General features: G+C 32.5%; 2 protein-coding genes across 2 annotated transcripts; one reads left to right on the forward strand and one right to left on the reverse strand.

The window, feature by feature from the left end:
• Window positions 1-1,612: 1,612 nt before the first annotated feature.
• Window positions 1,613-4,217, forward strand: LOC105804031 (uncharacterized). Its single transcript, XM_012636512.2, has 9 exons — window positions 1,613-1,993; window positions 2,082-2,278; window positions 2,375-2,650; window positions 2,757-2,815; window positions 2,933-2,969; window positions 3,062-3,133; window positions 3,232-3,382; window positions 3,469-3,636; window positions 3,714-4,217. The coding sequence occupies exons 1-9, from the start codon at window positions 1,808-1,810 to the stop codon at window positions 4,104-4,106; spliced, it is 1,539 nt and encodes a 512-aa protein (XP_012491966.1). The 5' UTR covers window positions 1,613-1,807; the 3' UTR covers window positions 4,107-4,217.
• Window positions 4,218-8,243: 4,026 nt separating this feature from the next.
• On the reverse strand, window positions 8,244-10,384 carry LOC105804032 (protein SHORT-ROOT). The gene has a single exon (XM_012636514.2). The coding sequence runs from the start codon at window positions 9,958-9,960 to the stop codon at window positions 8,479-8,481; it is 1,482 nt and encodes a 493-aa protein (XP_012491968.2). The 5' UTR covers window positions 9,961-10,384; the 3' UTR covers window positions 8,244-8,478.
• Between the last annotated feature and the right edge of the window lie 13,778 nt (window positions 10,385-24,162).

Here is a 24,162-nt window from a genome sequence, read left to right on the forward strand (position 1 = left end):
TATAATTTTATTATTTTATTATTGATATTATAAATAAATTTAAATCAATTTATTGCAAGTAAAATTTTAAAATTTTAAAAAATTAATAATAAAAAAAAGAAGAAAATAAGATCTTTCTCTAAGTACCTTTCACAATGAATGCTTTACATTGAAAAAGAATACATGATAGATTAGGATGTGAAATTAGCTAATTATATAATTAGGATATATATGAATGTGTTGGTAATAATATATGAGTTTTGTAATAATTTTATAAAATTTGGGTATGAAATAATTAGTTAATTGTTGTAAGAGGAAGTAAATTATGAAAAGACGAGGGATATAAAATTTTAGTGCTTAGGCCGATGGGGTGTTTATGGGAAGAACTTAAAAACAAGCTTACCAAATCTAAAATCAATCTTGCTTATTTATATGATTCAAATTATTACTACGCTCTATAATTGGCGTCTGATTGACACTTCTGTTTCAACCCCTAATTGATTTTGGTGATTATTTGGTTCCATAAAGTAACCATCTTTTTTTAATAATTATTTAATTTATTATAATTTTATAATCATACCTATACTAATAATTTCCTCCCTTTTTTTATGGGATGACTTATATTTTGTAGATTAGACATAATATTAAATAAATGAATATTTTAAAAAAAAATGAGTTTTAGTACATTTTACTAGACTTGATTATAGATCGAGCTACTCACTCAAGTTCGAAGGTCTGCCTAAAAAATGAGAGGGTTTGGACAAAAATATAAGTATGAAAAATGAGCTTAGACAAAAAAATAAGACCTGTTCTTGAAATGGGTTGGGCCTTGAGTAGATTTTTTGGTCTTGGGCTTGGCCCGAATCAACTGTTTTGCTTATTTGCTACAATTTCATTATTATATTACTTCTATTTTATTGTTATTATATTGATATTGTATAGCTCTTATTTTATTGTTAAGTTTGCTACTATTTTAGAGGCATTTGCTTGCTAAGTTGCAACTATGTTAGTGTTATCTAAGTAAAAAAACTTTTTTTAAATGTATTTTCAATTTGTTGAGAAACATGTATTTTAATTTTTTATTGTATTTACTGTATTATATTTTTTAAAATTTATTTTTATATAAAAATAGTCTAAAAAAATTAATATGGGCGGTCGGGTTTAAAATTTTTAATTTGGGCTAGACTTGGTAGAATTTTAAGGCCATTTTTGAACTAGATCTGAACTTAAAAAATGGACTTAAAATTTTATATTGATTCGACCCAAACATGATTCAATCTAATCTATGATCATGTCTACATTCCATGCAATCTAACTATTTAAAATATTTATTATTCATTCGAATATACAAAAATAATTAATGAAGATGAGTTTTGGAGATTTAAATGTTAAAAGAAAGTAGGGTAAAATTTCAAAATGTTTGTGTGAAATTAAATCATCCATGTAGGATTATCTTCATCGGCTTTAATTATAATCTAAATTTGAATAAGTATAAAATAAGAATAATCCAAAATTAACTTATGAAAATTGCTTAGGATGAACTGCAAGGGAGGAAAAATAAAGCAGGAAGGTAGTCAAAAAAATGGCACAGAAATTTCGGCTCTTGATTCGTTGCTCTAAAACATATTCTTTCCTTTCACTAATAACCACAAGTGATTCTTACCTTACTCTCCAAGTCCGACATTCAAGCAACTTATCTTTCTTTCTTCTTCTTCCCAAAGTTGTTGATGCAAATTTTATCTTTCCTTTTTAGTTAATTTCATGTTTCCACCCTTTTCTTCTCTTCATTCTTCTAACCAAACACCTATAATCCGACCTCTTTAATGTCATGTCCAAACCAAATGGACCCCTTGTTTCATTTGTTTTCCTACTCGTCTTCTCTTCCATCTTTTCACCAAAGTTGGTTTTTGGATCAATACCTGTTCATGAACGTATCATCATGAGACCCGATCCTCTTCGACACTTGAAACACTACAATGATGTCTTTAATGTTACCAATAAGCATTACTGGGCTGTGAGTTCTTTGTTTTTCCATTTTCCTTTTTTGCCTTTTTGTCATTTTATTGAAGGAAAGCTTTTTTTGGTTTTTAATGATGTTACAGTCAACGGCATTTACAGGAATTCATGGGTATGCAATGGCGGGTGTTTGGACCTTGTGTGGAGTATATCTGGGGATTTTCATGATTTTCAAGAACTCAATAGCCAGCAATGAATCTTCTTCTTCTTGGCTTACTGTCCATTCGGATCGTTACTTTTTGCTGCTGTTTATATTGTTCCTACTCTTAACGTTGTTCGCCATGTAAGCTCATCAATCTTTGCTTGTTTTCCATAGAAATACATATATGAACATGTTACTAATAAAATTGTTACTTTTTGCATGTGATTCAACCCGAAGAATTGCTGCCAGCTTCGTCATTGCAGCAAACCAGATCTCTCAGCACAGAACAAAGAAACTGAAGAACACACTTGTAAAAGCTGGACATGAGGTTACCCAATCCATCCGAAGATTAATTACCAAAATGACAAGAATGCAGTACCTTCTGCTTCCTTATGATCAAAAGACGTCATCGAGATTGAACGTGACAACTCATAGACTCGGAAGGGAATCCCGAATGATTCGCAATTTCGTTAGGAATCATGAACATTCACTCGATGTGGCGATTCAAGTTCCGTAAGCATCCAATTTCTAGGCAGGAGCTTCTTTCTCTATTATGTCTTCAAACCATGTGTTTTACAGTCTACAACTCTTACATTCTTTTTTTTTTCCGTTGTCATAGATACATAGCACATCTTGGGATTGCCAGTGTTAACTTGCTGTTGTTGGTTGCTGCACTAGGTGAGTTGTGCTTAATTTCTGCACTTGACATGTAGCAGTCTGAATGTTTATCAATCTTAAAAATTATATAATCACAATTAATTTGATTTAGACTAATGGATTGCTGCTTTGGCTCAGTTCTGTTCCTTCTACATTGGCAGCCTGGGCTTATCTTGTAAGGACATTTCTTACTTTCTCCTTCAACTTATGTTGTAAAGATTTAAACCCTTTGCCTTGTGTTTATAATCTTTCTCTTTGCATTTTCAGCATAATTGTTTTCTGCTGGATCTTAACAGCTCTGTGCTGGGTTTTGACCGGTTTTGATTTTTTCCTTCACATGTACGTAAACAATATGAAAGTCATTTCCTTTCCCAGTCTTGCATTTCCTTGCAAACTTCGTAAGATGTTTTAAGAATCTCTCCATTGCGGCTATGCAGTTTTGCTGAAGATACTTGTTCAACTTTTGAAGATTTTGTGCAAGAACCCTACAACAACAGTTTAAGCTCATTGTTACCCTGCATGAGTTCAAGAAAATCAGAGAAAATTTTGACCGAGATCGGCTCCACCATCCATGATTTCATAGGGAAGGTACGAAATTTATTAGTATTTTCCATTGCAGAAATGAGAAACATCAGTCTAAACTATTTGTCAATGTATTTCTCTATATGTTGTAGTTGAACTCAAAAATAACTGAGGTGTGTACAACTATGGGGCTGAGCGAAGAAAATTTCGAAATGCTCGGATTCAAGATGATATGTGACCCGTTCTCCGGAGCACCAGACTTCAACTATGAACCTGGAGACTGTGCTAAAGATGCCATCCCTATCGGTAAAATACCAGACGTAAGCAAAGATTACTTGTTCCTCAAGACATGAAAATCTTGATAAAATGCTATGAGTTTTGTACTATTCATTTGCAGATCATTTCAAAGTTCACCTGTTACAAACAGAATTCAACTGAAGCATGCTTAGAGAATGGGAAATTCCTTACAGAGGATGCTTCCAACAAGGCATTGGCATATAGCTATACTATTGAGTCAATGCTTGATGTATATCCTGATCTGCAGAGCTTGACGGAATGTACCATGGTGAAAAACACGTTCTCTGAGATTTCCCTGAATCAATGCAAGCCATTCAGGTCATCCCTTCTTTGGCAGTGGGCGTCTGTACTATCCCTTTCCATTTCCATGGTGTTTTTAGTGTTCACTCTGATTCTCAAGGCTTATCAACAAAGGGGAAGAAACTTTTCTATATGTTCAATCTTCCCTAACAGATCAAACTCTGTAAATGTAGAAAATCAAAATGTACAGTAAAAGAAAAAAGGAAAACAAATTGTATCATTTGTAAATATAATAATTTAATTCCTAACTAGCTTGTCTTGTACCAATCAAATTGTTTGACTTTCCTGACTTGCACCACTACAAGAAAACAAATTTATTTAAAAAGGAGAGATCAAAATGTACAGATGATGGATCATTATTATCAATAATGTTTTGAGTTACTTTGGATAATTAGTTCATAGAATGTGGCTAGTTTATTTGTTCATATGATTTTGAATTTTTATTTTCGGATGAGCTAAGAGATTGTTTACTGTAAATTTCAAAATTTTTATTAACAAGCAGATTCATGAGGCAAGCATAGATTCTTACCATATATCATATATATCCATAAAACGCAACGAAAATAATTTATTATCATCATGAATATAGAATCGAAAACATGTTAAACAAGATAATGAAAGCGTTGATCTAAACATAACAATATCTTAAGCATATTAAACATAAATTGAAGTAGGTCATACTTTAATCTTAATGATTTGATGAAAACGAAATCTATCTCGAATGGATCCTCTAAGATTCTGTAAAATCATGAGCAGCCCAAGTGTTCTGCCTCTAATGCAGTCCACACGGACAAGAGCTAAGAACTTTCAAAGGTTGCGGGGTTTACTCAGTGCTAGCTAGATGATCTTTCTTCTTCAATGAAAAATTCACCTCTGTAATCACTTAACAAGACTTGATTCAACCAATATCCAATATCTTCTACATGATTAAAAAAAAAAATTGAGGTAAGGGATCTAAGGCAGTCAGCTATGGTGAAAGCTTCTTGGCCTATTAAAGCTTTTTGTCCAAGTCAATTAACTCAATCTTACAATCTTCCTGAATTTAACTAAATTATGATTGATTAAAAGTAAAATTTGACAGTCTCTTGAGGAAGGGTACAAGAGAAGCAAGAGATAGTGGTTCTTGGTATTTTTTTCTCTTTTTCGTCGGTCCTTAATTGGACTTATGTGATCCTTTCAACACATAATTAGGGAAAATTCCTTGGCTTATGTTGTGGACACTAAGCCCATGATTTTTAATTAAGCATTAGCTCTTACTTAAAGATCATTCACATATGTTGGCTCAATTAATTAAATTGTCCAACAATAAAATTATGCCTATTAATTAAATTAAATCGTTAAAAATCATTTTAATACTAGGTAAATTTTGATCACTCCTTTGATCATCCATATGATTGATAAGTTGATCAAAATTTACCTTCCTAATAATAGTGTAAATATGTTAATTAAAACTTACCCTAAAAAACATTTAAAGAATATATGGATCTTGATTGTATTGATTGATGGTATTTATAAAATGTGATACTCTAAATTCAATTATTGTGTTTTGATATATTTCATGTTTATTATGATCGTGTGCACATAATTTATTTGAAATTATTTAAAACAAAAAAAAACTTTATAAGATATTGTTATGACCCGAATGTGATATGTATGTTACTTAAATCCCTATTATATTGTGTTGTGATTTTATAGTATATAAAAGGAAGTATGTGACTTAAACTACATATAACTATCAAAACTCATGTTGTCAAATCATTATGATATGATAAAATATTATACTTTTCTATCTGCTAAATGTTTATGTTAAAGTTTATGTTTTATCACATTGGTCCAAGTGAAAGAATATAAGATTTTAGCTCATATTATGGATCCAATTAAGCCTAAAATCAAGTGGCTCAATTGAGATCATTAAACTATTTACTTTAAAAGCAAGTTAAGTCCTATTTGTGTATCCATTTACTTGAGCGAATGTACTGGATTAAAAGTTAGTCACATATAAACTAATCTTTCATCTACCTATTAAGGTTACAATATAGAAACTAATTAAAACTTTATAGCCTCTATTATTAAGGCTTTATGTGGTAGAGTGGAAAGAGAATTGGAAAGATGAAAAATTGAAAGGGTGGAAAAATAGAAAGACGAAACCATAAGTTCGCTTGATAGAAAAGATGGAAAAATTGAAAGAAAAAACAATTTTCTTTCCATCCATTACTTGATATAGTTGAAAAATGAAAGAAAATAAAATAAAATAATTGAAAAATACATAATTTTGAACTAATATATACATCTATTTCATTTTCTCTCCTCTCATCATTCCAATTTGGAAGGATTGATTTTTATATATTAGGATGAAAAATGATCTTCTTTCCTATTTTCTTTCCACTTTTTTGTTCCTTCTTTCCATCCCTCCACGTTTTCACCTAACCAAACCCACGTAAGAGTTTATGTAACAAAAGAGAAAAACTAAATTATTGTGATATTTTTTTTATTAATTCAATGGTCAGCTCTTATTCCATATCAAATAATTCCATATACTTATTTTAAAATTATTAATTATGCAATATTAACTTTTAACTTTCATTTGAGTTTTTACAATTTATTGTTATTAGGTTAATTTTTCACATTGGTGGATCATACCATATGTACATGAAATCACTTGAATTTTCGCCACTTAAGTGAATAACTAATAAATTTTTAACTTGTAACTAAAGATGAATAGATGATGAAAATATACTAATTGTTATACCACCTTCAAAAATAATTACAGGTGACGTTTTTAGACGAATCTCATACTAAATAGACTTTTAGCATTGAATTATTTCTGAAAGAATCTCGTGCCTGACGAATTTCCTTCATAAATTACTTATGTCAAGAGTGTATAAAATGTCTTGTGCATTGATTATTAAACCGTCTTAAGATGTCATATCACTACTTTATAATATCACATTATCACCTCTAGCAAGAGACAAGATGCGACTTTGCCACTAGTAAGGTCTTGACGCATGACGAACCCTTTATTCCATGTATATAAACCCTTCTAGCATTCGTTCCTTTCTTCCTCTCAACCACTCTTATCACCGTACCAACCATTAAAATACAACGACTATTTACCCTATCAAGATGAATTGCCACCTCGCCTTCTTATTTCTCCCCCTTATTGATTTTCATTTTCAAAATAAATGGAAATGAAATCGTAGAGAGTAGGAGAAAAGTTCTACTCAAATAAAAGAAAGTAGGTCGTTTGAAAAATAATAAAAAGAAAAAAAAGAAAGTAGACACTAGAGAGAAATGGTCGGGCCACACCAACACAAAGCGTGGCAGGGGTATGCCACTTATGACTAAACATCTTTTAAGATTCCTCATAATTGGAACAACCCAACCCCTCTTAACTAGTGGCCGTTCTAATATTCTGAGGCCCCAAACTAGATATAGAAGGACCTATATTTTTCTTTTAAATATTTTTGTAAATAATTGCAAATTTTGGTAGTGACCATTTTAAATAATATTTGAGCTCCTCTATTACAATATATTTTATCATTAAATTTAACACTTATTAATTTAATCAAATCTTTTTATTTAATATAATCAATTATCCCTTTTAAACCCAAAATATACCAACCCCATTTTAATAATTAGGACCTCCATGTATTATTTTATACATTTTAATTTTACTATTCATAATTTATTATCTTCATTAGCAAATAAATATAATGCATTTAGTATGATTTATTTGATGAATTTTATTTTACTCATAATTTAATTTAACTTTTTTTATTTTAATATCGTATATATTTTATATGTTATTATGATTAACGGTTCCAAACCGTTATATGTTACTTTTAAACAAACATCTGTGTTTTAAATTTGTGATTTCCACATGCATGTGCATGTAATAGGATTTCTAGTATTATATAATATATGTTGAAAATATGAGATAAAAATAAACTTAATAAAGATAAAGAGTAAATATATAACAGATTATGTTATTATATGTTAATGCTTGATTTTACTTTTGGGTTATTGGGGTGAAAGGTTTTCCAAAGAAAACCCTGAAGTTGGCACTCCGATGATGAGCGGTGGGTAAGGATTGTTGGAGACCTTTTATGGTTGCCTCTCATATGCTTCTCACGTGACCTTTCTCATCATGCTTTACTGGGTATACGTAGTCATGGCATAACAAGTGTTATTTTTTTTATATAATAAATTAGTAAATATATGATATCTTAATAATTTTAATAATAATAAAAAATATAAATTTAATTTTAATAACTTATTATATTATAAACTCATTTAAAACTAATATATAATATAGAAATGAGAAAAGAAATTGATCAGAACCAAACACCATAATATATTTTATTTGACTTTCATACACAAAATAATTAAAACAAAGATTGATTATAATTACTGAAACTCAATTTACCCAAATCAAAAAGCAAATTCTGGGCACCCCCACTTCCTTCTATCTCCCTTTAACAAATCTCATTACACGTCCGAGAAAAACATAGCACGCATTTGAATCCCTCCATGCACTCAAAGGAAAAACACATATATTGCCCTCGTCAAGGCCGCCATGCACTGGCCCAAACCACCGGTTGGTCTTTCCAAGACAAGAATATTCCGGCGTCAGGACACTGTGCCATTGACCAACCTTCCTTGTACCTTCTCAACAAGGCGCGTACATCATCGCACACTTCATCACTCAGAACCACGGGGTTAAATCCACTTGCTTTAAACCGCCAGGACCAGCGGGTCGCTGGCTCCCGCATCTCAATGGACATGGACGGCGAACAAGCCACCAAATCAATTATGGCTCGACCAGCTGCTTGTTCCAGCATCAACCTTACATTGCTTGTTCTCTCAAAACAATCATCTAAGGCTTCAAAGTAAACCCTAAACCATCTTAAACATTCGTGAAAACCTTTAACGAACTCCAACCCGTCAACCCCAACGTCAAGATCAGCTTCTTCTTCGATCACCGTGATTATCCTTGGTTGCAATCTCCTGAAATTCGATATCACAAGATCCCTACGATTATCAACGGCTGTGATGGAATGTAATGTGCCAACAAAGTTGATGGCTAACGCTTCATCTTCGTTAATATCAAGTTCTGATAAATCTAAGTCACATAAATCGCCGGGATGATGTATCACTTTGAATTTAAAGGGAACTCCCATAAGCCTAGCAAACTTTACCATTCTGTTTCCTATTTCTTTCATTACTTTTTTAACTGAAACTCCCGAAACCCCACCTTTTTTGCTAGGAACGATAGTGGTTAGCCTTAAATTTGGGGTTTCGTCGGTGCGGGTAGCTAGGGCTTCAAGCAATGTAGGCCATTGGGTGCAATAAGTGTTGCTGATATCTATTATATGTAATTTTCTTTCGCCTTCGAAAGCTTCCATGACTGCACCATTACAAGCTACGTGACCAAAAGTAGTCCAAGGACTTACCTCTTGAAACTTCAATACCATCTTTCTTGTTGATTCGAATGAACGGGTTTTATCAGATACTGTGTCTAACGTTCGATAGCAACGCTCACCAGTGTCGGTAATGCGGCGAAACAAGGCTTGAAGAAAGTAAGAAGCCAGCTTTTGCTCGGTGTCACCGTAAGGTGAGCTAAGTTCATTGAGCATCCACATGAGTTGTTGGACACGTCCACCGTTTCTGTCAGAAATAGCGGTTGCTGTTTCGAGGAGGATATCGGTAGCCCACTTACCGGAGAAATCAAAGTTTAGGTCCCAAGCAAGGGAGAAAGTAGAGAAATCAGAGCCAGAGGTTCGAAAAACATGGTGAGCGGTGGCGGTGGAAGTGTTTTTTGTGGTGGAAGAAAGGTGGGGTTGATGATGATGATAAGGATAACAATGTTGAGAAGAAGACGAAGAGTAGTCATCTTCATCCATGAAACAGTTGAAGCATTCTTGGTCCTCTTGTTGGTAGTGAATGTGAAAGTTTTGTTTAGAGGATCTAGAGCTGCTAGAAGTTCTACTAGAGTTGAAAGATTGATCCGATGATTGGAGGCTCACGAGTCTAAACAAGGTATCCATCTAACACCAAATTAAACAACCCAAAGACCAACATAAATAAACTTTGGATTGAGGCTATTGGATTTGGGATTGGAAGGGTGGAGAGCTTTGTACTAACAGCATGGGAGAGCTTTTTACTAGTTGGGTTTTTTTTTTTTAAATTACTATAGTTATTGTATATAAGGGTACTCATGAATAAAACAAAACCCTTGAAAAAGTAAAGGGTAGAAAGGAAGGTGTTGGGAATCTAAGTAAGTAAGCGGGGGAGAGTTTATAGTAGCTTTATTCTTCTAGGGGCTGCTTTGTTTTCTTTTATATTCATGGGGGAATTGACCAATATGGGGGGAGGGGTTTCGGTAAAAACTTCGAAAGTGGAATGGAGTAGCTGCTAGCTGGTGTTTTTAGGCATAGAATTTGGGACTGACAAAAGATGAAAGAGATGGAGAAAGCAAAGATAAACAAGGGCAATATCACCAATTGGGTTTAGTGGGATAGCTTTTCATTCAGAAAGGCACGGAAAGCGAGAGAGAGAATGTAAAATGTTAGCAATATAGTAGGTGGTTTTAGTGGGAGCAGGCAAGTAGGCAGGCGTGCCATTTGGGTTAAAGAGAGAGAGAGAGAGTAAAGCTGCTGGCATGCATCGCCATCAGCCATCAGCCCATCATCAGACCCACCACCATCATCCCCAGCCCCCCAATACAATCCATTCACATTCCATGCCTCCTAATCACTCCCCAAATTCTCTTGCCATATAATAATAAAACTCTATTCTGTTCCCAAAATGTACCCTTCCCAAGGCCATCCAGCATGCTCTCCTCCTTCCTCCCCACACTTCCCATATCAGCAGCGTTAAATGTTAACAATAATAATTGCATTAGTGACATTTCAATAAACATAATATATTAACCATTAATCACAAACACATTACACTTTGCATTCTTTTCCTTGAATCAATGCTTGGAACAATAAAGTTGAGAGAATAATATATATGCTTTTTAATGGAAGGTTTCAGGTTGAGTCTTTATTTTAGGGGACAGCGAAGCGCAGTGTAGCTCAGCTAAGCTTTTACTCGTCTATTTTAATGTCATATTATATTATTTTCTTAGGTGATTTGTGAAGTGAAGGTGGCAAGCTAGACCAGGCTAGCCTTTAGGCACTTCTTTTGCTGTTGAGATAGTATCATGGTCATGGATTGTTCTTTCGTTGTCCTAGATTTTCTTCGACAATCATTTGGAAAATTCCTTTGTGGCTTCAAGTCTTTGTCCCTATTCAAGATGAAGCTATGCAGACACATTTTTTTTTTCTTACCTTCCAATCTACACATAAGGTACTCATGGTAGGATAGGAAACGGAAAACTGTATGATATTAATATAATTTGTTGGGATTTAAAGTCGTTAATTGTTTGAATTGTCTAAGTTGAATGGAAGTGTCTAATTGTAGTGGTCATCACAGTTAGCATTGGGAAAACTACGCAAACAGAACAACAAAAATTACCAAGGTTTGTTTATACAATTCGATTTCCCTATATCTATGGAGCCTAACTCAAAAAGTAATTTCATTATCTTTAATCCATAATACAAGTGAATCACACTTTATTACACCACAAGTATAGAGATCTCACATTTGTATCTAAAGACTATAACACTTACCTCTAAATTCCCCTTGAAAATTTAGACTGTAGACATAAACTGTTTAAACTTTAAATGCACTCACACAATCAGCTCCTCGATGAACAAATAAAGTGCTCTCAAGATGCTCTTATACATAACCTATACAAGCCTCGTAAAATATATTTGACTTGCTAACATACTTGTGATTAAATACAATGCAACCCCTTAAAATCAAGAACTACAATATAGCAAAAATAATATACTAACAAAGTCCAATAAAACGTGATCTGATGGAGATTCAGTCTTCAAGGTAACTTCAATTTAATCCAAATAATTCTCCATAATCCAAGGGTCATAAATTTTCAATCCAATCCAATATTCACAAATAAACAAATTGGTTTCGATAATTGGCCTTTCATATCTTCAGAATATCAACATAGTTAATAGCTTAAAAAAATTTATTTCAATAAATTGCCAACACCAAATGTGGTAAGTTTTGTTGCACTGTTGCAAGGATGAATGGTAGCGGCCGAGTGCCATTTAGAATGCTCCTCCATAACTTTTCTCAACAATCTCTCCCTTTGGCAATTTTTTGAACAAAATCAAACAACATAGAAAGCTAATCACTAGAAACAACCATAGCTTCCCCCAGCACAATCCTTACTCTAATATACTTAACTTAGAACATAACCACTTAAATCGACTATAAATGCTTTTTGTAGAATTTGCATTAACAATCAAAATATTGAAGTTATATCTAAGTAAGTTGTGGATAAGTACAGTGCACCAAAGTAATGTAATCAAATATTCATAAGTTTGTTTTATAGCTCAAAACATCTTCAAAAGCAACCACACACACATACATACACACACACATAAAAAAAATCAGCATCATCATCAGCAAACATCATAAAAGCAAATCAAGATATTTCACTATCGACAAAATTACTTGCACATAAACATACAACTTCCACTATACATTTAGCTACCAGCTTCCATTATACTCCTCCGTTTTGCTCAAGACAATTGCCAATCAAAATTCTATAAGTCTTTACTATCTGGATTGGACCAAGGCTAAACAAGTGTTGAAGAATATGATGATAAAAGTTAATCCATCCAATCAGGAGTACAAGATTACTAGACTGAGCAAACAATTTTGTAAGGATCAAAAGCATTGGAGATCATTCCTCAAGGCAATCTCTCTATCTCATATATGTTGGATCATTGTGATTTCGACCTTGAGCTTGGAAATAATTCGATGATGAGATTCAGTAGAGAAAGTCAAATGATCAATCATCCTCTTATTGAATCCAAAAATGTTGCTCAAGGTGCCAACAGAGTAGGCACTTTAGCTTCCACTACGGTCAGGTTCTGTTTCTTCTTCAACATGCTGTTCAAATGCATCTGTGGTGACATGCTTTACTTTAAGCCACTTGGAAGAGAACTTGAGTTCAAGAACTGCTCTTTTACATTGTTCAGTGACCTTTACTAGCCTTGGATCTTGTGTAATAAGTACTTGAAAAATCAAAAAGGGAAATGGTAAAAGATGTCTAGCTTGTACCTTTTTAGCATGACTTACCATTTGATCAAACATAAGCTGCCCTAAATCAAATTCCAACATCTTCACCACTTTTCTTATCAGGGCTGCTGTCTTTGCCCAACTGCATCCCTCTAGCTGTTTGATACCTAATTTCTAGTAGTTATGCCAAATAAGGCTGCATAGGTAGTGGTAAAAAAAGAAGCTTGAATGCCTCCCTTATCAGGCCATGTATGGTGGTAATTATTAGTAACAACAAAAGCAATTATGTCTAGTGATTTCTCCAACTCCACTATGTTCTAACTATAGTAGTTAAGAGCCTTCCTAATGAGCACTGGATTGAAATTGTGCCACCTTCCACGAACATAAACTTTCTGAATGAGCTTGCTATTATCTTTTGTGACGCTTTTTATTAAATTGACATAGATATCCAACACCACTTGACTTACATAAGGCTTGACAAATGTGACAAAGCTAGAGAGCCCATTGTTATTAAGGATGGTATCAATCTCATGTTTAGTAAAGCTTGCATTATCAATGTTTTACTCCTCTATGAAACCCTTTGTAATTAGAGCTAGATACCAGTTGGAGTAATCAAAAGTGAGGTAGGTTAGTTCCTTTTTCTTTAACAAGGCATCATTCTCTGATTTTTTTTGTTGTAGCTTTAACCAATATGGAGGGAACTCCAAATTACTTTAATTTTTTTTTTGTTTTTGTGTTGGGTCGTTAATGTAAAATTTAGCCTATTGGAACGAGCCTTGGTTGCAACAATTTCCTTCAAAGGAACATCATTTTCAAAACTGGGATCAGAAGCAAAACTTGACTCAACAGATGAGTCAGTAAAGTTATCAGTAGGAATCTTTTCAACAATCTTATTTCTTTTCTAAGAATCTTTAAAGGGCAACTAGAGCCTTCCCCTTTTAACTATTTTTGCGTGTGCCAAGGTGTAACATCCTTTGCCCAGTCCAATCGACAACTAAAGCTACAAGATGTTACCATCAATTACTTGAACTAATATTAAGTATATTGTTTTCGCGGACACAATGCTCACATAACCTACAACATGCTTAATACCTACATGGCGAACTATTCCGCGAACTACTACATGGCGGACTCTCTTGCGAACAGTTCCATTGTGGACTATCTTGCGGACTTCTATTTCGCGAAATGTACCTAAAAATAGTTAATTCTATGCTTTACTCAAAGTAACATCTATGCGGATACAACAATTTAAAACACATACATACCCAGTCATGGACTTGCTGTTAGATTTGGTGCCCCGATTGTAGTATTTTTGTCTAAGTACACTTGTAATTTTTTCGAACAGTTTGGTTAATAAAATTATTCATGAATTACATTATACTTTGTATATTGTCTTCACATGATTTTTGCATGCAAAGCAAAATGGAAGCAAAGGTTGCTCATTGATTGTCTAATGTTTAACTAATACTAAGCGGTATTATGTGGTCGGACCGTAGTATGAAAGGACAACTTGTATCAGTAGGCGAACCTAAACATGTCATTAATCTAATTAGAAGATTGAAAGACTAATATGTCATTTATCAAGTCTATGGATTTATTTGCCTATTAGTATGTTAGTTCGATGACTTCCAGAAGATAGAGACATAGATGTGACTGACTGGACTGACAATACATTGGATAGGACCCAAGTAGAATAGATCTTGAATCCGTTTATGGATTTATTCACTTGTGACATTCATAGTGTAGCATACCTAAATCCTGAGTGGATGGCAGACTATGTTTGCGTGACTCATTCACTTTGATGTAAGTAAAAGCTTGAGTTCAAATAGATAAGGAACCGAAAGCTGGTCCGTTGGGTGTATGACTTTTGTAGTATGTAGCATCATTAACAACAGTGGAATTCATAGCCCACAACATGGGTAAATGATATATTCTCATTGGCACTACATGGTTGATGAAAAGTAAACGTGACCACAGGTCGTCCGTCTTTGTGACGGATGACTTAATCACTAATTAATAACGATTGACTTTTCATGAAGGAAGATGTAATGGTTACCATGAGATAGAATAGGATCATATTGGAAGGATATTATCCCAAAGAGACCAATGATATCCTATGAGGGTAACACACTTATGCAAGGTCATTGGACGAGCACTAAATAGTTACTTTCGTAATGGTATGTCATTGGGGAGAGCTTAGTCATGATACTATAGTGAAATGACTTCGTGACTAAATGAGTTTATAATTAATAGACAAAAAGCCAAAACTTAATTATATATCATTTGAGCCTCAACTTCATATGTCCAATTGGTCCCTCCGCTAGCTTGTTGAAACTAGAAATAAATTGCGTGTTTGAATAGAAATGAACTAAATGAATAGAAAAAGAGAAATGAGAAACATTTAGGAATGATTATGGTTTTCTCTGAAATAGAGAAATGAAATCATTTGGAAATGAATGTAGGTTTCCAAAAATGGAAATGGAAAAGAAAATGAAATGGAAATTTGCAATCCTATATATGATTACTTAAAAAATGATGAAATGAGTTTATGCTTTTGGACTGTTTTGAAGCCCAAAAATAAAAATAAATAATTTAGTCATAGTGAATATGTTGAGTTGTGACATTGATCAAATTTTCTATAAATTTTATTGGGGGTAAAATCGTCAAAATCGGGGGTAAAATCGTTAAAAATTTACAGGGGTAAAATTGGAGTGAGAAAATGATTTAACATGTAGATATTAAATTTTATTTTAGGAAATAGAAAAATTGAATCGGGTTGGATCACATTACAGGGTACTGGGTCAAATATTTTTCAGGATTATTAATACATCGTAACCCTGAGAGCACTGGTAACCCGATCACACTCATTTGGCATAACATTATTGCTTAAATAAATGGAGGATCTAACAAAATTAGTACATTAACTCGAAACAACAGAGTATTCAACAATGATACTTTTTAGTGCAAAGTCGTCTCCATTGTGACATTACCAAAGATAATACTATCATCTGTAAAAAAATAAATGGGTAACCTTGGGTCTATTACGACACAATTTAGCACCACCAATTGTCCCCTTCCTTATTGCCATCTTTAATAAAGTCAAAAAATCTTCTAAAAAAATAAGGAAAATATATGGGCTCAATGGGTCCCCTTGTCTTAACCCTTACTCCAGGACAATACTCCCTTGCACCTTGTAACACACTGTTGGTTGCACAGCTGATATGCAAGTCGTGCAAGTATACAGTTCGAACAAGTAATAAAGTAATGAGTGAGATCGTCTTTACAAGGATTAGATAGGTATAATTTGGTCGAGTTATTATAGTTAAGTTTGATTAATGCTAAACCAATATAATAATAAGAATGTAGTGGAAAAATGAGAGAATGATGATGTATAAAATATGTAACATCTCTAACCCGTATCCGTCATCAGAATAGGGTTACGGAGCATTACTATAAAAACTTAATTTAAAACATTCATTTAATTCATAAAACATAGCATAATACAAACAAACACATGCATATTGTCCCTTCTTCGAGCCATCGGGCCTTCGAAACACTTTAGAAACGATTCGGGACTAAATCGAAAACATATGAAACCTTAAAGAAAAATTTAGAAAAATTAAAACTATAGGGGTCACACGGTCGTGTGACTTATACGACTGAGATACACGCCCGTGTCTCAGGCTGTGTAACAATTGAATTAGGGACACACAGGCATTGTAACACCCCCTACTTATATTCGTCGCCGGAATAGGGTACGAGGCTTTACCGGAGTTTTCCGAATTAATTTTTCCGTTATTACGAGTTAAATACTATTCTTTCATTGAAACATATTATGACATCCCTTAGATGGGCCTCCGAAACCCAAAACATACATCGATATCAAACCAAATCAACCAATCCAATTCAACATATTTTCAAAATAGATTTACACATATCCATAAGATAACCTCATCACATACCAAAACCAGGATTTGATAGCCATATCAATGGCTAACTTTACATTCATTTCACATTAACATTTACTTTATCAACTTATACACGCCATTGATTTCCAAAATAAAGTTTCTTGATATACCAATATGTTGAAGTTGATAGTATGATGTGTCTCCGACCGAATCCGACCTCCGAGCTCTTAATACTACGAATCAGGGAAAAAGGAAACAGGGTAAGCATGTTGTGCTTAGTAAGCTCATGTAACAAGAATTATACTTACCTAATATTTTCAATACAATACAATAAATATTCATACATCCATTCAATCTATCATTTACCTATCACACACAAACTCAACCAAAACATTAATCAAATAGCATCATATAAGTTCAATACAAAGATTAATGATTGATGAGCTCACCAATTCCATGTTTTCTATTACCCTTATTATTTCTCATTTTTATCCCGTTGAATTTCTCAGAATTTTGATAGATTTTCAGAGGTACACTTTTAGCGTACTATTCCGAGTCTGTTAATTCATATTCATGTGCACACATTTTCATTTCAGAGAGCACACTCCCGCGAACCTCATCCTTACAGCAGGATTACCAGTCCAGGCTAAATCCCCTGCAACGACAATTTACTCTAATGAACTTGGATCTGAATTACTAGTCCAGGCTAAATTCAAACCCTAATTCGGATTACCCGTCTGGGCTAAATCCATTTTACACATATTCTTCGAGAGGGCTATATCAGGATAGAATCACCCGTCCAGACTAGATCTTTTTTAACTGTCAATTTCTTTTTAAGATCCATCAAATTTTTCTTTCACTCAACCGGGATTTCTTCCCTTTTTTATCAAATATATCAATGTCTCATCAATTTTCATACAATGAACATTTAAATCATATTCACATCAATAACATACATTTCAAGCATTTAAGAATATAATTCAGGTTACACGAACTTACCTCGATACTCGTTCATATACAAAAATCTACTAATCCAGAACTTTTCCTTTCCTCGATCTAGCTTCGTATTTAAAATTTATGGATCTAAATAAATAAATTTAATCATCAATTTAATACATTTCATGTTCATATGTAACATTCTCTATAATTCCACTATCATTTATAGTTCACTCAAAGCTGTCTACTTGAGCCGTAGTCACTAAAGTATTTATATCTCAAGCTACAGAATTCCAAATTAAAAATTGCTTGGTGTTTTTGAAACTAGACTCAAATACCTTTCTACCATAAAGTTTTCATAATTTTTGGTTTAGCCAATAAGTACAGTAAAATCTTCAAACTTACCCCTGTTCTGCTGTCTAACAGCTTCGACCTTTCTTTGCTAAAAATTAATCATCTCTTAGTAAAATATTTGGATGATGTTTCCATTTGTTTCTATTGAAAAAAAACTCATTAATAATTTAAACTTGTAAATTTTAACCCCTAATTATTTTTATCCAATTTTTAATGAATTTTCAAAGTCAGAATAGGGGAACCCGAATTCATTCTGAACTTGTCTCACAAAATTTATTATATCTCATTATTTACAATTCCATTACTTACACCATTTCTTCTATGAGAAACTAGACTCAATAAGATTTAATTATATATTTTGTTCATCCTTTAATTCGATTTCCGTAATTTATGGTGATTTTGCAAAGTTATTCTACTACTGCTATCCAAAACAGTTTTATTGTAAGATGTTTATTACCATTTTCCTCCTAAGCTTTTAATAAATGAGAATTTCGTCCCTGCTCAATTAACCTCTCAATTGAGCTGATTTTTCTCAATTAACACTTTATTCTATCACTTTATACTACTTTATAACCTTTGGGAATCATAATTTCAGCACTAGACTTTAATTCCAACTTTTCACAATTAGGTCATAAAAATCAATTTCTATTGAAATTACCTAATAAAATCATCTCATAAACAAATTAAAGTTGCAATTTCATGCTATTTCATCATAAACTTACAACACTCAACCATGGGGACTTTCAATTTCATTCATGAAATAAAAAACTAATGAATTTAATAGTACAACCTAGTTGTAAAAGTCTTAAAAACACAAAAAATTACAAGAAAAAGGCAAGGATTAACTCACTTGGTGCAAAAATTATTAAATACAAGCTTAAAGAACCCCTCCTATGGCATTTTGGCTGATAAGAATGAAGAGAAATCACAAGAAATCTAGATATTTCTACATTAGTCCTAATTTTATTTAGTTAATTATGCAATATTCCAGTTTTGACCTTAAATCATCCATTTTCTTGCTGATTTCATGCCCTTGCCGTCCAGCCCAAATAAGTTTTGGGTCTAATTGCCTTTTAAATCCTTTCTCATTAGACACTTAAGCTATTTAATCATCCTAGCCACTTTTACACATTTTCCAATTTAGTCCGTTTCACTTAATTGACTACCCAAACATTAAAATTTTCTAACGAAATTTTAATACCACATTACTTACATTTCATAAATATATATAAAAATATTTTTGACTCGATTTTATGAGATCGAGGTCTCGATACCTTGTTTTTACCCAATTTCTTCAATAATTTCTTTTTCTAACTAACCACTAAATCGGTAAAATTTTGCTATCGATATTTTCATACGATTTTCCTATCATATCAATATTCATGCAAAAATATTAAAATAAATATCTCTTTAAATCGGATTTGTGGCTACGAAACCATTGTTCGGATAACCTTGAATTTAGGCCATTACAGCCATGTACGAGCCTGCGTTCGTGCCTGTGCAACTCTCTAATTTAGGTCACACGACCGAGCCACACGCCCGTGTGTTAGACCGTGTAACCTTCGAAATGCATCCTTCAAAACCTATAGAGGACACACGATCGTGTCACATGGCCGTGTGTCACACACGGCTGAGACACACGCCTGTGTCTAAGGCCCTGTGGACAAGAAAATGGCCAAAATCAAGCCATTTCTCTCACCCTTTAAAACATGAACCTACAAGGCACTTGCACATTACACAAGACATTAAAACATACCCAAATCATACCTAAAATGGTGTCTAAGGCCCTGTGGACAAGAAAATGGCCAAAATCAAGCCATTTCTCTCACCCTTTAAAACATGAACCTACAAGGCACTTGCACATTACACAAGACATTAAAACATACCCAAATCATACCTAAAATGGCCAAATCTTTATACCAAGTGTCCATACAACCAATATGGCAAAAAGACACCTCAATCATAATTCATCAAACCTATCAAAACATGTGCATATTTATCTATTCATCAATCAATCACACCTAACCTTTTTCCATACCAAACTTACCATATTTGACTACATTTATATCATTACCAATAGTTCATGACTACCTCAAAGCATAATCCATCTTGGCCACATTATAAACATACCAAATATGATCATTCCAAACATGCATCAATTTAACCATATTAACAACCACCAACAAAGCATCAAAATACTATAAGTACCACAAATCCAAGGCAACATTACATGCCATAAACATCAACTAAACACTAGACATAAGTCCTCCTATACATGCCATTATAACCTTGACCAAAAAATCAAAATCTATCGATATAATCATTGGATAGTGTGATAGATCTCCGACTAGCTTCCAACCCGATCGAGCTTCCGATAATCTATAAAGTAAGAGAAAGATAACCACATAAGAAATGAATGCTTAGTAAGCTTGTATAAACTTTAATAATAATATTCCATTTTAAATATGAACTTTATAAGTCATAAATAGGGGTGAGCATTCGATCGAATCGAATCGAATCGAATCGAAAATTTTCGAGTTAATCGAGTTTTCGAATCTCATTTTATCATCCTAACTTTATTTGAAGTTTTCTCGAATCGAGTCGAGTGAGATGGAATTCGAATCGAATCGAATCGAATCGAATCGAATCGAATCGAATCGAATCGAATATATTTGTTCGAGTTAAATTTTAAAAAATAATTTTGGGTCCTTGTAACCATTGTCACCCATTGTAATAAAATTTGTCCACCTTAATCAAATTTTTTATTAACTTTCATCACTTCATAATTTATTTATTAATTTTTTATATATTGGTTAGCTTCTTTGCTTGCTTAGTTGTTTCAATTATCTTGATTCTTGTCACTATGTATTTTAGAATTAAAAATATATTAAATGTAAAAATATAATTTTTAATAAAAGTTATTTTAAAAATAAAATGTGAAATTGATACCAATATAAAATTTTAACACGAATATTTTATGGCATAATTAATAATTCAATTTTAATATAAATATTCAATATGACTAAACAATTCAATAATATAAATAATATAAAATGTGAAATTTAATTTAATAATATAAATAGTAGATATAAATAAAATTATTACTATTTATGTTTAGTGATTTTTTGGATAATTTTGATTTTTATTTGAGAGTAAAGGGTGAGAAGTAAAAGTTTAGGGGAAAAATAAAAAAGTTTTGGGAATAAAAGTTTGAGGGAAAGTAAATAGGGGGAGTAAAATTTTGGAGGAAAAATATTTAAAAAAAATTGGAGGGGGGAGGGTTTGGGATAGATGAGAGGTGAGATGAGAAGGGAATAAAAGTTTTAGGGGAAAAGTGGGAGGGAGTAAAATTTTGAGGGTTTTTGGGAGTAAAATTTTGAAAAAAAAATAAATGGGAGAGTAAAATTTTGGTGGGAAATGGATTTTGGGTAGATTGGGGGGTTAAGAGGGGAGGGGATAAAAGTTTTGGGGGGAAAGTGGGAAGGAGTAAAAGTTTTGAGGGAAAAGTAAAAAGGTTTGGGAGTTTGGGGTAAAAATGTAAAATATTATAGCTTGATATTCGAATTATTCGAATTATTCGAGTTATTCGAATTCGAAAACTCAACTCGATTCGAACTCGAAATTTGAAAAAAAATTCGAGTTGATTCGAATAACTCGATTAACTCGATCCGTTTAACTAGAAATTCGAATTTTTTTTCGATTTTTTCGAGTCGAATCGAGTTTTGCTCACCCCTAGTCATAAATAAACCTATACCAATGCCTTAAGATTTATCAAACTATATAATTATCAACTCACAAATGAATAGGTTTATTAACATCCCGAATACTTTCCATTTATAACATAATAAGGTCTCATAAGTTGAATTACATAATCATCAACCTTTTCTTATTACGGTGAATCATTTCATTTACTTACTTACCATTCCATTTGCTTAGCATAAGCTTAATTACGTTATCAATTCATGAATTAGTGTATTTATTTGTGACATAAGTAAACTCACATATATCATAAGTAAATTCCTTCCTTACAAGTAAGTCCTTTAACTCAACAATCCTTTTCATTTCATCATATTTCGTCTCATCTATGAACTTATCATTTCAGTATCTATTCTCACCCGTTTCATTTGCATAACACACAAGACCTAAGCATAAACATCAACCAACCACAAGCTAGTGCATTTAAACATATCTCTTTCACATTTAACTAATAATCATTTTGTAATTCATCATTCGTCTCAAACTTTCCTATAAACATATCATTCTGGAATTATTTAGTTTCACTAAAGAAGATTAAAGCTAAATGAATAAATTAATCATACCTTTTATACATTTACGAAGCACTTATAAGCTTAATATTGGAAATGATTCATCACATGCTTACTATACTATAATAATTCAACCCAAACTCATTTATATATGTATATAAACTTATATATTTAATGAATAATCACAAATATAATGATACTCACATATGATCAAGTAATTCATTGAACATTTAACATTTAACATTTAACATTTAACATTTAACATTTACAAATATCTTGACTATACATTAGCCACTAACATTAAAATAATTTTGTAAATTCCATTCACACTTAGCCCGATGAACTAGTAACTTGACTCGGATACTCAGGTAACTATATCACACCAAAGGTATCATAGATGCATAACAGGGGCACCGAAGTGTAGACATGCGCACAAATGTGCAAACAAGGACACCGAAGTGAAAATCTCGTACAAGCGCGCATTCTAACCCTATTGGCATGCCAATCGTATCCTAGTGATTAATACCTTCAACCGGGCATTTCATGTAATCCATTTCCTTTAAACATATTTATCATTCAAGGGCACTTCATCGTTTCCGTACACATAATATAATATCAATTCATATATTCATACTATCAATGTACCATCACAAAGATTGACATCATCCATTAATCACTTTCATATTTCTCGATACACATGCTGTAACAGTTCATAATCATTCTGAAGTCACATATCTCATATTTCATAAATATTCAATAGTTTTCTAATAAATCCTTTCTCACATTATATTTAGTTATAATATTTCGAGTTCCAACTCACATTTTAAACATCATATATAAGTATATACATTTATAAATCAGTAATAACATTATTTATATATATAGGTATGTACAATTCTATACCTACGAACTTGGCTAACTTGCAAAAATAACGAGTACAAAGGTTATTTAGAAATATTCTCTTCTTGATTTTCCACTGTTCTTGATCTAAATTAAGAATTTCATTCAATTTATTAATTTAAATAGTAAAAAAAATTATTTTATGAAATTTATTCATTTTTAAAATTTTTACAAAATTACCCCTAACATTTTACTTTTATTCAATTCAGTCCCTGAGCCTAAAACATGCAAATTAACCATTTTTATTGCAAACCCATGCCAACCGAATATGGATAGCATCCATTTCAGCCCATTTTTGCAAAAATTTCAAATCAAGTCCTTGAACTATTACTATTTCAACAATTTAGTCCCTAATCAGTAAATTCATTAAAAAATCATTTAACAAAATACTTTTAAATACTAACCAACACTTCAAATTCATCACTTAACATCTAAATTCACAAAGATTCATCAATGAAAAAAAATTCAAAATCTTTAACAATTTCAAAAACGAAGGCACGGGTTAGCTAGACCTAGTTGCAACGATATCATAACATAAAAATTATTAGAAACGGGTGAAAAACAGACTCGTATGCATCCATTGAAGCTTGGCCGAAGCTTGGAGCTTCTCCCCCTTTTTGTTTCGACTAAAAAATGGTGAAGAAGATGAACAAATCATCTTTTAGTTTCTTTTTCTTATTTTCTTAACATTATAACATAATATAATGTTTTTATAATTTAATAAACATCA

The sequence above is a fragment of the Gossypium raimondii genome, chromosome 11 (genome assembly GCF_025698545.1).
Source record: "Gossypium raimondii isolate GPD5lz chromosome 11, ASM2569854v1, whole genome shotgun sequence".
Taxonomy (NCBI): domain Eukaryota; kingdom Viridiplantae; phylum Streptophyta; class Magnoliopsida; order Malvales; family Malvaceae; genus Gossypium; species Gossypium raimondii.

What these genes read in the sequence shown, in the direction of transcription:
- LOC105804031 (XM_012636512.2), top strand. Translation starts at nt 1,808, where the DNA reads ATGTCCAAACCAAATGGACCCCTTGTTTCATTTGTTTTCCTACTCGTC. An exon ending in CTCTTAACGTTGTTCGCCAT is followed by an intron (nt 2,279 to 2,374) that starts GTAAGCTCATCA and finishes TTCAACCCGAAG; the next exon opens with AATTGCTGCCAGCTTCGTCA. An exon ending in GTTGTTGGTTGCTGCACTAG is followed by an intron (nt 2,816 to 2,932) that starts GTGAGTTGTGCT and finishes GCTTTGGCTCAG; the next exon opens with TTCTGTTCCTTCTACATTGG.
- LOC105804032 (XM_012636514.2), bottom strand. Translation starts at nt 9,960, where the DNA reads ATGGATACCTTGTTTAGACTCGTGAGCCTCCAATCATCGGATCAATCT.